The 14,631-nt window shown below is 41.3% G+C and overlaps 1 protein-coding gene across 1 annotated transcript in view; it reads left to right on the forward strand.

Annotated features, from left to right (window-relative positions):
* Positions 1–14,631, forward strand: part of NPHP3 (nephrocystin 3) — a 52,351-nt gene that overhangs the window by 35,986 nt on the left and 1,734 nt on the right. The window contains exons 22-26 of the mRNA XM_054019672.1: positions 5,318–5,393; positions 8,480–8,607; positions 10,947–11,187; positions 13,228–13,353; positions 14,207–14,322. Coding sequence (XP_053875647.1) covers positions 5,318–5,393; positions 8,480–8,607; positions 10,947–11,187; positions 13,228–13,353; positions 14,207–14,322 — 687 coding nt within the window. The remainder of the gene's footprint in view (positions 1–5,317; positions 5,394–8,479; positions 8,608–10,946; positions 11,188–13,227; positions 13,354–14,206; positions 14,323–14,631) is intronic.

Here is a 14,631-nt window from a genome sequence, read left to right on the forward strand (position 1 = left end):
TAAACTTATCCAACTTAATCTTAAAACCAGACAGGTCCGTCGCCCCCACCGTTTCCCTCGGAAGGCCGTTCCAATATTTCACTCCTCTGATGGTCAGAAACCTTCGTCTAATTTCAAGCCTAAACTTCCCCCCAGCCAGTTTGTATCCATTCGTTCTCGTGTCCACATTAGTACTAAACTGGAATAATTCCTCTCCCTCCCTTGTATTAACCCCTCTGATATATTTAAAGATAGCAATCATATCCCCCCTCAGCCTTCGCTTTGTCAGACTAAACAACCCAAGCTCCTCTAATCTCTTTTCATACGACAGGTTTTCCATTCCTCTGATCATCTTAGTCGCCCTTCTCTGCACCCGTTCCAGTTTGAGTTCATCTTTTTTAAACATTGGAGACCAGAACTGCACACAGTACTCCAAATGAGGTCTCACCAGCGCCTTATACAACGGAAGCAGGACCTCCCTATCTCTACTAGATATACCTCGCCTAATACATCCCAAGACCGCATTGGCTTTTTTCACCGCCACGTCACATTGCCGACTCATAGTCATCCTGCGGTCCACAAGGACCCCTAGGTCCTTCTCCTCTTCCGTTACTTCTAACCAATGCGTCCCCATCTTGTAACTAAAATTGTTATTATTCGTCCCCAAGTGCATCACCTTACACTTTTTACTATTAAATTTCATCCTATTTCTGATACTCCAATTCACAAGCTCATTCAAGTCTCCCTGCAGAGTATCCCTATCCTCCTCCGAGTTTGCAACTCCTCCCACCTTCGTATCATCCGCAAACTTTATCAGCCCACTCTTGCAATCGGTCCCGAGGTCAGTTATAAATAGATTAAATAAGATGGGTCCCAAAACCGAACCTTGAGGCACTCCACTAGTAACCTCCCTCCAACCCGACAATTCACCCTTTAATACGACCCGCTGCATTCTCCCCATTAACCAATTCCCTATCCACCTCTGGATTTTCATATCGATCCCCATGTTTTTCATTTTAACCAATAGTTCCTCATGGGGTACTGTATCAAACGCTTTACTGAAATCCAGGTATATTAGGTCCACCGCATTTCCCTTATCTAATAAGTCCGTTACTTTCTCAAAGAAGGAGATCAGATTCGTTTGGCACGATCTGCCCTTCGTAAAACCATGCTGTAATTTATCGCATTTGCCATTAACTTCAAGGTCCTCAACTAGTTTCTCTTTCAGAATCTTCTCCAGCACCTTGCACACTACTGATGTTAAACTAACAGGCCTATAGTTACCCGGGTCACTTTTTTTCCCTTTCTTGAAAATAGGAACCACATTGGCTATTCTCCAGTCTAACGGGACTACTCCCGAGTTTACAGATTCATTAAATATAGTCGCTAATGGGCCTGCTATTTCCCGCGCCAATTCCTTCAATATTCTCGGATGAAGATCGTCCGGTCCACCCGACTTAGTCCCATTAAGGCGTTCTAGTTTTGTTTCTACCTCGGATGCGGTAATCCCCCATCCCGTATGCCCCTCTGTAACTGTGCTAGTATCCCTAATACCTTCATTGGCCTCATTAAACACCGATGCAAAATATTCATTGAGATATTGCGCCATGCCTAGATTATCTTTAATCTCCTCTCCGGCTATAGTCTTAAGCGGTCCCACTTCTTCTTTCTTTGCTTTCTTCCTATTTATATGGCTGTAAAACCTCTTACTATTACTTTTAATTCCCCTCGCTAAGTCCAACTCTTCCTGGCCTTTGGCCTTTCTCACTCTATCTCTACATTCTCTGACTTCACTAAGGTAAGTTTCCTTACTGATCCCTCCCCTCTTCCACTCTTTGTACGCTTTCTGTTTTTTCCTAATCGCCCTTTCAGCCGGTCGCTCATCCAGCTCGGTCTAAGTCTCTTGCTTAGTAATCTTTTTCCCTTTTTGGGGATACAGGCCTCTGACAGCTCTTGCATCTTTAACTTAAAGTAATCCCAGGCTTCTTCTGCCTTTAGGTCCCTTAATACGTTTGCCCAATCCACTTCCCTTACCAGTCCCCTTAATTTGTTAAAATTGGCCTTTTTAAAATTATAAACCCTAGTCTTTGACTTAATTCTGGTACTCTTTCCATTTAGTTTAAAGCGAATTAGCTCATGATCACTGGAGCCCAAGTTGTCCCCCACTACCACTTCCTCAACAAGGTCCTCACTACTTACCAGAATCAAATCTAAAATGGCCTCCCCCCTCGTCGGCTCAGCTACCACTTGATAAAGGAATTGATCCGCAAGCACATCTAGGAACATCTGAGCCCTATTATTGCTACTAGCGTTTGTTCCCCAATCTATATCCGGGAAGTTAAAGTCCCCCATAATTACACAGTTTCTATTAGTATTTACCTCCCTTAATACATTAAACAATTCCTTATCCATATCCTGGGTCGATCCCGGCGGTCTATAGCACACCCCAAGCACTATCCCCAGAGAGGCTCTAGTAGTACTTTTACCCAGCTTGAGTATCGCCCAGACGGACTCTGTGTTATCTATTCCATCCACTATTATTTCTTTACAGCTTATTTCACTATTGACATACAATGCCACCCCCCCACCTTTACCTTTATCCCGGTCTTTCCTAAACAGCGCATACCCCTCCATACCTGCGTTCCAGTCGTGACCGCCATTCCACCACGTTTCAGTTATTCCTACGATATCCGGTTTCAATTCTCGGACCAAGAGCTCCAATTCCTCCATTTTATTACCTAGGCTTCTCGCATTGGTGTACAAACAGCCTAATGTATGTCGTTTAGCCTGTCTCCCATTACTAGCACTGTATGTTGCGGGCCTCTTTGTGTTCGTCCCCCCTGTCCCTCCTATGTCCAATCTCATCTCCCCGGCTATGTCTCCTCTTATTACACTCAGCTTTTCAATACCGGAAACTGGCGTAGAGATTAACTGTGCATCTCCCAACCATCTCCCCAAACTTCCTAGTTTAAAGCTCTTTTGATAAGATGAGCCAGCCTCCCTCCCAGAAGTCTATTTCCTTCCCTACTCAGGTGAAGCCCATCCCGCGAGAACAGGTGTCTGTCCCCGTAAGCCTCCCAGTGGCCATACATCCCAAAGCCCTCCTTATAGCACCACTCCCTTAGCCAACTATTTATCCTCACAATCCTATCAGCCCTTCCCTCGGAACAGGCAGAATCCCACTAAAGATAACCTGAGCCTCTATCTCCTTGAGAGTCTTCCCCAGCCTGGCATAATCTCCCTTGATTCTCTCTAACGAGAACCTAGCCGTGTCATTCGTTCCTACATGAAGGATTATCAAGGGGTTCTTACCTGCTCCTTTTAGGATCCTTTTCAACCGCAGGTCCACATCGCGTATCTTTGCACCCGGTAGACAGCACACCCTTCTGTTCTCCGGGTCCGCCCTGGTCACAGGCCTGTCCAATCTCCTCAGTAAAGAGTCTCCAATTACATACACCTGCCGTCGCCTGGCAACAGTGCGATCTAGTAATCTAGTCTCCGATCCCTCTAGTCCTGACCTGTGTCTGCTCCTATCTTCCCTTATGCTCCCCCTTATGCCTTCCTGTATCCTCTGGTGGCCCATAATTGGTGCTGTCTCCATCAACTCCTCCCCCCTCTCTCTCGGACTAGCAGCTCTTCTCTTCTTCCTCACCCTCCCACCTTCAGTCACCACCTGCTGCCCCTCTACCTCGTTATCCAAACACTCAAACCTATTCCTGAGTTCTATTCCCCCCTCACTGGCCCTCCTTTTCCTTGGCCTACTTCTCACAGTCACATGCTTCCACTTCCCTGGATCTCCTCCTTCCATTCCCCTCTCGCTGTCATCTACTACTGCCTCCTCCTGCACCCTAGAGCCTTCCCCTTCAGCCCCGCCTTGCCCATCCTCCATCAGCTGCTCAAACCCCTGCCTAAACTCCACCAGGGTCTCTACCTGCATCTCCAGCCCCTTAATCTTTTCCTCCAGTAACACTATAAGGCGACACTTCATACACACATACCTTTGTTCCGGGTCTCCTGCTAGGACTATATACATACCACAGCTTCCACATGCTGCCATCTGCATTCTGTCTGCTGCTGCTGCTTGGCTCATGGCTGCTGCAGTCTCTGCCCACAGCACCTGGGGACACAGAGCACACGACACACCCCGCCCTCCTGCCTCCCCCTTTACCTCCCCCTGCAAACTCCCTCTCAAACAAATCCTACTTGTTTTATTTTAACACCATGTCTATGGAGTAGCGAAAATGATTTACCCTTAATACTTAATGCACATGGATTAAGTGACCTTTCCAATGTGACAGTAAGTCTCTGGTGGAGCCAGGAACAAAACCCAGATCTCCTTAGTCCTAATCCAGTGCCTTAAGACAAGACCATCCTTCTTCTCCAAAACATACTTTAATATACTGAAGATATCCTGACACTTCTTATGAGGCAAATCCTTTCCCAGTGTTCATTGTAAGTAGGCTAGTGATATTGGTGAGGGGAGAAAGGTAAGGAGTCCTCCCCCGGGAAATGTACTTTGGTGTAACACTCATTCAAAAAGTTCCTTGGTACAGTTTGTACTGTTGATTCTGCAGATCAAGTTCTTGTACTTGCATGTAATTCTAGAGGAAACTGCCAAAATTCTCCTCTTTCTTCCTCTGCAAACTACTCTCCAACCAAATCATGGAAAACCAAGACTCTGAGTTCTTACCTTCTCAGTTGCAGAACGCGCACTAGATTTGTGTTCAAACTCACTCCTCTTTCTTGGGGATTTTCTTTTAAGGGCAGAGGCAATAACATAATAGTTCAGCCTAAGTTTCTCCTTCAAACTAAGAAGTTTCTAGCATTGCCTTTAGAGTTTTTGTCTTACTCACCAGTTCTCTCTATGCAGAAAGCAACTTGTATCTGTTTATATTTGGGGTGGAATTAAGACATAGTCAGCATTTCTATGCAGGATTCCAACACCCACTAAGAAGGAGGAGTAACAGAAGAATCTTGCTAACCTGTTAACACTCCTAACACAATCATAAGCATTTTGCATACTTCCATCTTTGACAAAACGTGCGATCCTTTCATGTATTTATACCTGCTCCTGTATTTTCCACTTCATGCATCTGATGAAGTGGGTTCTAGCCCATGAAAACTTAGGCCCAGATAAATTTGTTAGTCTCTAAGGTGCACAAGGACTCCTCATTGTTTTTGCTGATACAGGCTAACACGGCTACTGCTCTGAAACCTGATAGGTGACTTCCAGGGGGACTTGTGCTCTTAAGTCACTTAGGTGGCTTTTTGAAAATCTAATCCAAAATGTATACCGTTGCCATGTATGGTGTCTAACATTTTAAATAACTATTTTCAGATATGAACAAGCTGAACAGCTGAGGAAAAAATCCTTTAAAATGCGACAAAAAGCAGCAAGGCGGAAAGGCAATTTGGTAAAGATTTGATACTTAATCAAAATAGGGGCTAGCTCTGGCTTTGTTGAATGGATGATGAAGTGTGTTTGAGGAGGTGTTCTAAAAATCTGATGCTTAAGTGCTTTTGATAATTGAAAGTTTGCCAGCTTAACCACTTTAGGAGCAGCATTAGTGTCTGCTCTTTCAACCTCACTGGAAATAAAGGTGGATAAGTACAACTGGAATATAGTGGTGAGCGATGGAAAATAAATAAGTGGATATAGAAACCCTCCAAATATCAGACTTTGGGGATTCAGATTTCATGCTGAGACTATACGTTGTTGAAAGGAAACTAGAGAAATTGCTCTGTAGGAGGTAACTGAGGACCTAATTCTACAACACTACTGTGCATAGTGCCTACTACCATAGATAACAATGTCACAATGGTGACAATGTCAGTAACCATTATACTTGGTAGTGGTTTAAGGATGAAGCCCTAAGAGTGTGCTCCCTCTTTATGGCTCTTCAATGGGTTTTTTTTTTACTCTGTTTTCTTCTATTTCTCCTGCCATAAAGCTCCTAGGGGAATTCTAGTTCTAGGCTCAGTCTCTGTCTCATAGAGGAAGAGAAGCACTCACACTACAAGAACTCCACTAGGAACTATATAGTTGAAGCAACATAAAGAAAAACAATGGAAATGTCATTGTTCCCACCACAGTTATTTAAAGAAAAATAAAATCTGTTCATGGGGATTTCACTTTGTCAACTTTCATAATGATTTCAGTTACACAAACATTTTTTATTAGAACTATTCGTGTGGGCTGGGGGTATTATCAAAGAGGTCTCTGAAGTATCTGGCCACACTTTTTACTCTCACTCCACATCATTTATGACACGTATTGCCGTACAGAGCCTTCCTATGAAGCTTTCCAAAACCCTTCAGTAATACTTTTATAATGGTTTTATACATCAGCTTGAATTCCATTTTAAGTTCTTAAGACCTAAGAAATTAATTGAAACAGATTGTTTGTTTGGACTGAAAAATTTAAGAAGACTAGACTATATTGTAAAGGGAAGGCAGAACTAGAGCATAGCAGATTGAGAATGTATAGAGACATAAGGGGTAACAAGAAAACATTCTACAAAGACATTAGAAGCAAGAGGAAGACCAAGGACAGGGTAGGCCTGTTACTCAATTGCGGGGGGGGGGGGGGGAGTAATAACAGAAAATGTGGAAATGGCAGAGGTGCTTAATGACTTCTTTGTTTTGGTTTTCACCAAGAAGGTTGGTGGTGATTGGACGTCTAACATAGTGAATGTCAGTGAAAATGAGGTAGGCTCCGAGGCTAAAATAGGAGAAGAACAAGTTAAAAATGACTTAGACAAGTTAGATGTCTTCAAGTCACCAGGGCCTGATTAAATGTATCCTAGAATACTCAAGGACCTGACGGAGGAGATATCTAAGCCATTAGCGATTATCTTTGAAAAGTCATGGAAGACAGGAGATATTCCAGAAGACTGGAAAATGGCAAATATAGTGCCCATCTATAAAAAGGGAAATAAGGACAACCCGGGAAATTACAGACCAGTCAGCTTAACTTCTGTACCTGGAAAGATAATGGAGCAAATAATTAAGCTATCAATTTGCAAACATCTAGAAGATAAGGTGTTAAGTACCAGTCACCATGGATTTGTTAAGAACAAATCATGTCAAACCAACCTGATAGGTTTCTTTGACAGGGTAACAAGTCTTGTGAATAGGGGGGAAGTGGTATATGTGGTATATCTTGACTTTAGTAAAGCTTTTGATACAGTCTTGCATGACCTTCTCATAAACAAACTAGGGAAATGCAACCTAGATGGAGTTACTGTAAGGTGGGTGTATAACTGGTTGGAAAACCATTCCCAGAGAGTAGTTATGAGTGGTTCACAGTCATGCTGGAAGGACATAACGAGTGGGGTCCCGCAGGGATCAGTTCTGGGTCCGGTTCTGTTCAGTATCGTCAGCAATGATTTAGATAATGGTATAGAGAGCACACTTATAAAGTTTGCAGACAATAGCAAGCTGGGAGGTGTTGCAAGTGCTTTGGAGGTTAGGATTAAAATTCAAAATGATCTGGACAAACTGGAGAAATGATCTGAAGTAAATAGGATGAAATTCAGTAAGGACAAATGCAAAGTACTCCACTTAGGAAGGAACAATCAGTTGCCCACATACAAAATAGGAAATGACTGCCTAGGAAGGAGTACTGCAGAAAGGGATCTGGGGGTTATAGTGGACCACGAACTAAATATGAGTCAACAGTGTAATGCTGTTGCAAAAAAAGCAAACATCATTCTGGGATGTATTAGCAGGAGTGTTGTAAGCAAGACACGAGAAGTAATTCTTTCACTCTATTCCACGCTGATTAGGCCTCAACTGGAGTATTGTGTCCAGTTCTGGATGCCACATTTCAGGAAAGATGTGGATAAATTGGAGAGAGTCCAGAGAAGAGTGACAAAAATGATTAAAAATCTAGAAGACATGACCTGGGAGAGAAGATTGAAAAAATTGGGTTTGTTTTGTCTGGAAAAGAGAAGACTGGGGGGGACATAACAGTTTTCAAGTATGTAAAAGGTTGTTACAAGAGGGAGGGAGAAAAATTGTTTTTCTGAACCTCTGAGGATAGGAGAAGAAGCAATTGGTTTAAATTGCAGCAAGGGAGGTGTAGGTTGGACATTAGGAAAAATTTCCTAACTGTCAGGGTGGTTAAGCACTGGAATAAATTGCCTAGGGAGGTTGTGGAATCTCCATCATAGGAGATTTTTAAAAGCAGGTTAGACAAACACTGTCAGGAATGGTTTAGATAATACTTAGTCCTGCCATGAGGCAGGGGACTGAACTAGGTGACCTCTTGAGGTCCCTTCCAGTCCTGTGATTTCATGGAGGCATACTGCGTGTAATTCACTCCCATGCAGAGGACCAACAAAAGGCCTATGCAACCCTTAATTCTCAAAATAGGGCTTACGTGGGGTCTATTTGGCGCAAAGGCCTTGTGCTGTCCTTCTGCACAGGAGTGAATTTCAGTTGTAGATATTAAACTTTTGATGCTGATGGACTTTCATTACCTTGTGCTTTGCTTTAGTTTGGATTTGCTCTTCTACGTCAACGAGCCTTGCAGCTGGAAGAGCTCACGTTAGGCAAAGACACACCAGATAATGCTCGAACCCTCAATGAGCTTGGAGTTCTCTATTATCTGCAGAATAACATTGAGTAAGTAATGTTTATGTCACACAGTCATAGATTCCCTCTCTCTTTCTTCTATGTAATGAGACACATTATATGGAACCTCATGAAAAATTCTCAGTGATAAGTCTAAACGCTCTCAAATACTAAATACAGTGCAATTTCCAATTTCTTTTAGTTTTCTATTATAAAATTAACTCATAGTATCTGAAGTCTGCTGTAGAGTGAGTGTCATTGGCATCTGGATATTTACCACATCACTGCATTTCCTATTTTAGAACTGATGTACTACTACATTAAATTTAACTATCACTAGTTGTAAATATATGGGGTATTTTTATGTCCTCTCTACCATGGTTCTCTGTTACATCAGACTCCTTTATAAAATTCTCATTCTAACAGCAAGGTTTTTTTTTCTTTTATAGCATTCAAAATGCCAGTACTACAAGGAAAGTAACGAATTGTACATATATATTATAGGTGAGATCCTTGCCCCTGCTCTGATTCCTTTATGATGTGCAAAAGGGCCAGAGCAGCATAAAAAGGCACCAAAAGCCACATAACTGGCCAGGGGAGAATTCCCCTTGCACAAGAAAGGCAGAAGACATCTATGAAACTATCTCCCAAGGACCGCCTCGCAAGCCCCAGTTTAGAGGGTGTGATGCGTCAGGGCCACAGCCCTGCAAGCTCAGCCCACAGGGCAACCTGCAGATATTCTTTAACGTAGGTCCCCCCGAGCTGTGTCAGTTACATTGAGAGCCTCTCAGACACCTGAAGCAGCCCTGAATTGGGAGAATGCCTTAAAGCCACCTTAACTCCTATTATTTTTTTTCTGTGCCTCTTAGACGTGCAACACAGAATTTCACCTCAAGTCTTTAAGTCCTTTTAGATTTTTTTTTTTTTTTGGTATCTGAATATCAGGATCTCAGTGGCAGAATAAAGAAGCTAAAATATGTTGTGGTTTAGAGTGTTTACATTAATAGCCACTAGTTAGTGCAAAATCCTAGTAATTAGACTTGACTTGTAACAGTTGATGAATGTATGTTATTTCTTGTTTCACCTGTCATGCAGTCAGGCCAAAGTCACTGATGATAAATGACTGATATCTGTAAAATCTGCCATGTGAGATCATTGTATACGCCACAGTCTGTCAGTTCATCCGCAATTTTTTCAGATGCTCCCTATTTCCTGTAGCCCTTTGCCCCCTGAATTTAATTGGTGAGGAAAATGGCACACTGTCTTCTAGTAAAGATGAAAGTTTATTGCCTTTTGAAACAGTACTGTGCTGTAGTTCTGAATCAACCATTAAAAGGACTTTTTTGATAGTTTGATGCAGCTGAAGAGAATCAATGATAGAAGGGAATTTGTTTGTATCAACTGATAAATGTAAGCCTGATCTGTAGCCGTTATGTAGGGAGCACTCCTTTGGCTCCCACAAAGGCGACTCCAGGCTTGAACCCATCTTTTGTGTATTAATGAGTCCTTCTCTCCATCTAATGTGAAACGGATATTTCCAATTTACTAAACTGACCTGTCTCAAGAATAGGGTGACATGGAATGTGTGTGTGTCAGGGTGACAAACTACCTAGCTGTAATGGATATTGCATGCAGGGATTCTATGGGGAATCACTTTCTTTTTGTCACAGAGGGAAAATAGTAAATGTGTGATGGAATAATACCACAATAATGTAATAAAATACATAACCGTCTGATAGGATAGACACTTGAACAATTACTTCAGAGAAAGCCTTAGGATAGATCTTAATGTGTAAATTATAGCAGCTGAGCCTATTGTATACAAACCTATTTCTTTTACAGTCTTTACAATTGTTTGCAAAGGGAATTCTAACTGCTACTTTCTGAATTTTTACATAGTTCCAGAGTTGTTTTACCTGATCCTGCTACTTGTTTCATGAATGTTTACTCCTGGGAGGAGTTACATTGAAGCCAGGGGGATTACTCGCATGAGTAAGGGTTACTTGTATAAAAAAGGGTACAGATCAGACTCAAAAGGAATATTCACAAGATAATGCAATATAAGAAAAAAAATCTACCCAACTGACCTAAAGTGCTAGCTTTTGGGCAGCTGGTAGTAGTGTTCTGAGATTGTATTTGGTGCTCTAGTTAACTCTATAATTACATTCTTTCAATTAGACAGCGTACTGTTACCTGTTGTCTGTCTTTTGTGTTTGGATATACAGTTACTCACTAAGCGTGTTTAAATGAGTTGCTCTGCTGTATTTGTTTCACTAGAGGCGGCTGAAATGTCTATTAGAATACAATGGCACTTCTGCAGGTACAGAAGTAGCTTTCATGGAGCGCACACATTTAATCTTTGGAGTATTGCTGTGTGAATTTGTTTGTAGGACAGCTGAACTTTTTCTGAAGCGCTCCCTAGAAATGAGGGAGAGGGTCCTGGGACCAGACCACTCGGACTGTGCACAGTCTTTGAACAATCTGGCAGCTTTGTACAATGAAAAGAAACACTACGATAAGGCTGAGGAACTGTATGAAAGAGCTTTAGAAATCAGGAGGAGAGCACTAGCCCCTGATCATCCTTCACTGGCTTACACTGTGAAACACCTTGCAGTACTCTACAAAAAGCTGGTAAGTGTGTCTGTGTGTTTCATACATCATTTAAAAATAATAATGTCTTGCTCTTTCCATCCCAAAAGAGGCAGAGTATCAAAAAGAGTTTGGATATCAGCATCCTCCAGAAATGCACACAAAAAAATTAAGTATATAAATTAAAGTTGTCTCTGTTTTTGTGCCCCCTAGGAGCTCTGTGGGACATTTTCCTAAAGAAAAGCTGTTCTTTAATAATGTCTTCAGTGTATTGGGCACCTACAAGCTTTTCCTTTAACTTCATTCAGGCAAATTTATTCAGCCAGTATATTTACCATAAAGGAAACAATTCAGTTAGAAGAGAGCATTATGGCTGTTGCTAGGGTATCTCTTCTCCACTTTCCTATTTTGGGTTCCTCTGCATTTGTTCCAGTCAACCCAGATGCAGACACCATATTTTTGGCACTTGAGAATAATTTCTCCTAATTTTTACATATGAACCCTGCCAGCCATCTAAGTATTTATAATAGAACTGGCAGCAGCCCTCTGTGTGGGTATCTTGAGCCATTTCTACTTCCATTTCAGTTCAGTGAAAAATAAGCAATCACTCTGTTGTAGAATACTCTATGCGATGATAATAGTAATTTATATTTTCAAAATACCTTATAAATATTAACTGTCATTGACTGGTCCTATATGACGGGGAATCCCTGTCTATAGGAATATTGTAATCTGTCCTCAGCCTTGCGGCTAGGCAGGACGTGAACCCTAAAGTTTCCAACTGTTACACTAAGAGTTCAAATTCAGAGTAGAGTGATGGTAGATGAGTGTTTCTTTCTCACTCCTGGGCCTGGTCCACACTAACCCCCCACTTCGAACTAAGGTACGCAAATTCAGCTACGTTAATAATGTAGCTGAATTCGAAGTACCTTAGTTCGAACTTACCGCAGGTCCAGACGCGGCAGGCAGGCTCCCCCGTCGATGCCGCGTACTCCTCTCGCCGAGCTGGAGTACCGGTGTCGACGGCGAGCACTTCCGGGATCGATCCCAGAAGATCAATTGCTTACCGCCGGACCTGGAGGTAAGTATAGACGTACTCTTGCATTTTGCCATTCTTCTAAATTGGAAGAATCCTGTAAACTTATTTCTTGGCCAGACTGTGCCTGTGCTTTTGCACTAGTGCTTTTACTGCTAACACCTCCAGTAGCATTCTGAAATGGGTTGAGATCACATGAGCTTTTCCTATTTCAGACTGCTGCAGTTGACTCTGCCAGAAAAAAAAGACTGCTGTGCCTAGATGAACATAAATGAAGTAGTGGAAGGGAAGAGACGAGTTGGAGGTACATAAAGAATAATTAGATACTTGACTGTAGACAGTTACCTCTTGATATAAAATCATAGCTGGTGTTTGTGAAGAAACAGAGAAAACTGCAGACTTTACACATCCAAAACTATCTTAGACATGTTCCTGAATTTCCATTTCATGCTAAATGTCAAACATCCATATTCCAGAAATAGAATCCCAAATATATGCCTCAAGTTTAAAAAAAAAAAAAAAATCAAATCACTAACTCAGTACATCCAGTGAAGCAGATACAAGGAAGGGAGCAGATACAAATCTGGAGTGGAACAAAATTTGCTGGTAAGTTTCCCTTCCCACATCTGCTGTAAAACTAAGGTCCACTAGAACTATTTGTTGAAAATCAACCATGTGTAGTAAAGGTGGGGAATACAGCTGCAGGGGATGGAGCAAAATTTTTGATGGACAGGAATGAAACAAACCTTTTAAACACTCTCTCTTGTAGATACTAGTGGAAGGAACATGCTTGAGAAATAATCAGAGCTAGAGATAGTACCTGGAAGGACTTAAAGGGGAGTTGAAGGCACTCGGACCATTAATGATGATCAACAGGAATGGTTTATTGTAGATATTCAATAAGGGTCCAATCCTGCAAGGTTTAAGTGACCTTTCTTGTTCTGAAAGCAATTACAACTTTTCTAAGCTCTTTATTCACAAATATATGCATGCATCTAGGCCTGCTATAACCACATGTCTGGTTTTAACATTGGTTTTTTTTCTAGGGAAAGCTTGACAAGGCAGTGCCTCTGTATGAGTTGGCTGTTGAAATTCGACAAAAATCATTTGGTCCAAAGCATCCTAGCGTAGCTACTGCCTTGGTAAACCTGGCTGTTCTTTATTGTCAGATGGTAGGTTTTTCGTCTTATACATTTCAGCAATTTTATATATGAAATTTAACAGCATACAAAAGGACACCCTCAGGGAATTCAATCTTATGTACATTTTTACAATCTGAAAGAACATAATGTGATTGCATTGATTGGAATTTAGCCAGGGGTGAAAGGTTATGTTAATCCCTTTAATCTTGTAAAAAAGACCATGAGATTTTTATAAATCATATAAATCACGGCCTTTGGTTTAAAACTACATCTAAAGCACTGGTTTAGTACTGACTGAGGGAACATTACCTACTGAAATTCTGGCACTCCATGCACATTGATCAAGTGTAGTCTTGCCTAGGCTTTTAAGCTTATAAGACTGCAATTGTAGACTTTCTACTCAATACCTAATATAGGTCAGAGAGAGAGAAACATTTACCAAGATACTACCATCCATTTGTTTCCCTAGTATCAATAACAGTAAACACTTTTACATAACATATCATATATTGTTCTGTTATGTTGCTTGGGATCTGTAAACCTGGCTTTCAATAAGAGGTTACAGCTGATTTGCTAAAACCCAGGATTGTGTTTGGTAGTTTAACACCTATTCATTTAGGATGAGACTTTTGAAGCCACCTAAGGAACTCTGACCCCAATTATCATAAAATTAATAGGAAATGGGTGTCCAAATCTTTTAGGTGCTTTAAGTGTCTCACTCTTATGTAAACAGCAGTTCTTTTAAAAACAAAACACTGTTTTGGTTTAGCAAAGAAACTTAAGTCTAGGATGTGCCTATACAGTTTGTAGAAACCAAATAGTATGTGTAATACCCATTTAAACAACTGGTTTTCATCTTGTTTTCCTTCTCCCACCCAAAAAGAAAAAGCACATTGAAGCCTTACCTCTGTATGAATGTGCATTAAAGATTTATGAAGACAGCTTTGGTCATATGCATCCTCGTGTGGGAGAAACTCTAAAAAACTTAGCTGTGTTGAGGTAAGGACAGATATTTTCTCCCATCATCTAATATAGGAACTGCTTCCATTAAAAAATTAACAAATGAGAATAATTATATCAATAGAAAATGCTTTATTAGGCAATTTGGGGGCTAAAATGTAGACAGTGTTGGTAAGTGTGTTAATTATAGTAGGGTGACAGTCTGAAATGATGCAGACTAGAACCCTGAGGTAACATATGGCACCTCTTTCCTTTGATAACAAACATGGAGGGACTTGGATCCAGGTCTTGTCCTATCACAATCACAACTTATTCCTCCACTATGTAATACAGTTACACTTAACACAG

This window comes from Malaclemys terrapin, chromosome 2 (genome assembly GCF_027887155.1).
Source record: "Malaclemys terrapin pileata isolate rMalTer1 chromosome 2, rMalTer1.hap1, whole genome shotgun sequence".
NCBI classification, from domain to species: domain Eukaryota; kingdom Metazoa; phylum Chordata; order Testudines; family Emydidae; genus Malaclemys; species Malaclemys terrapin.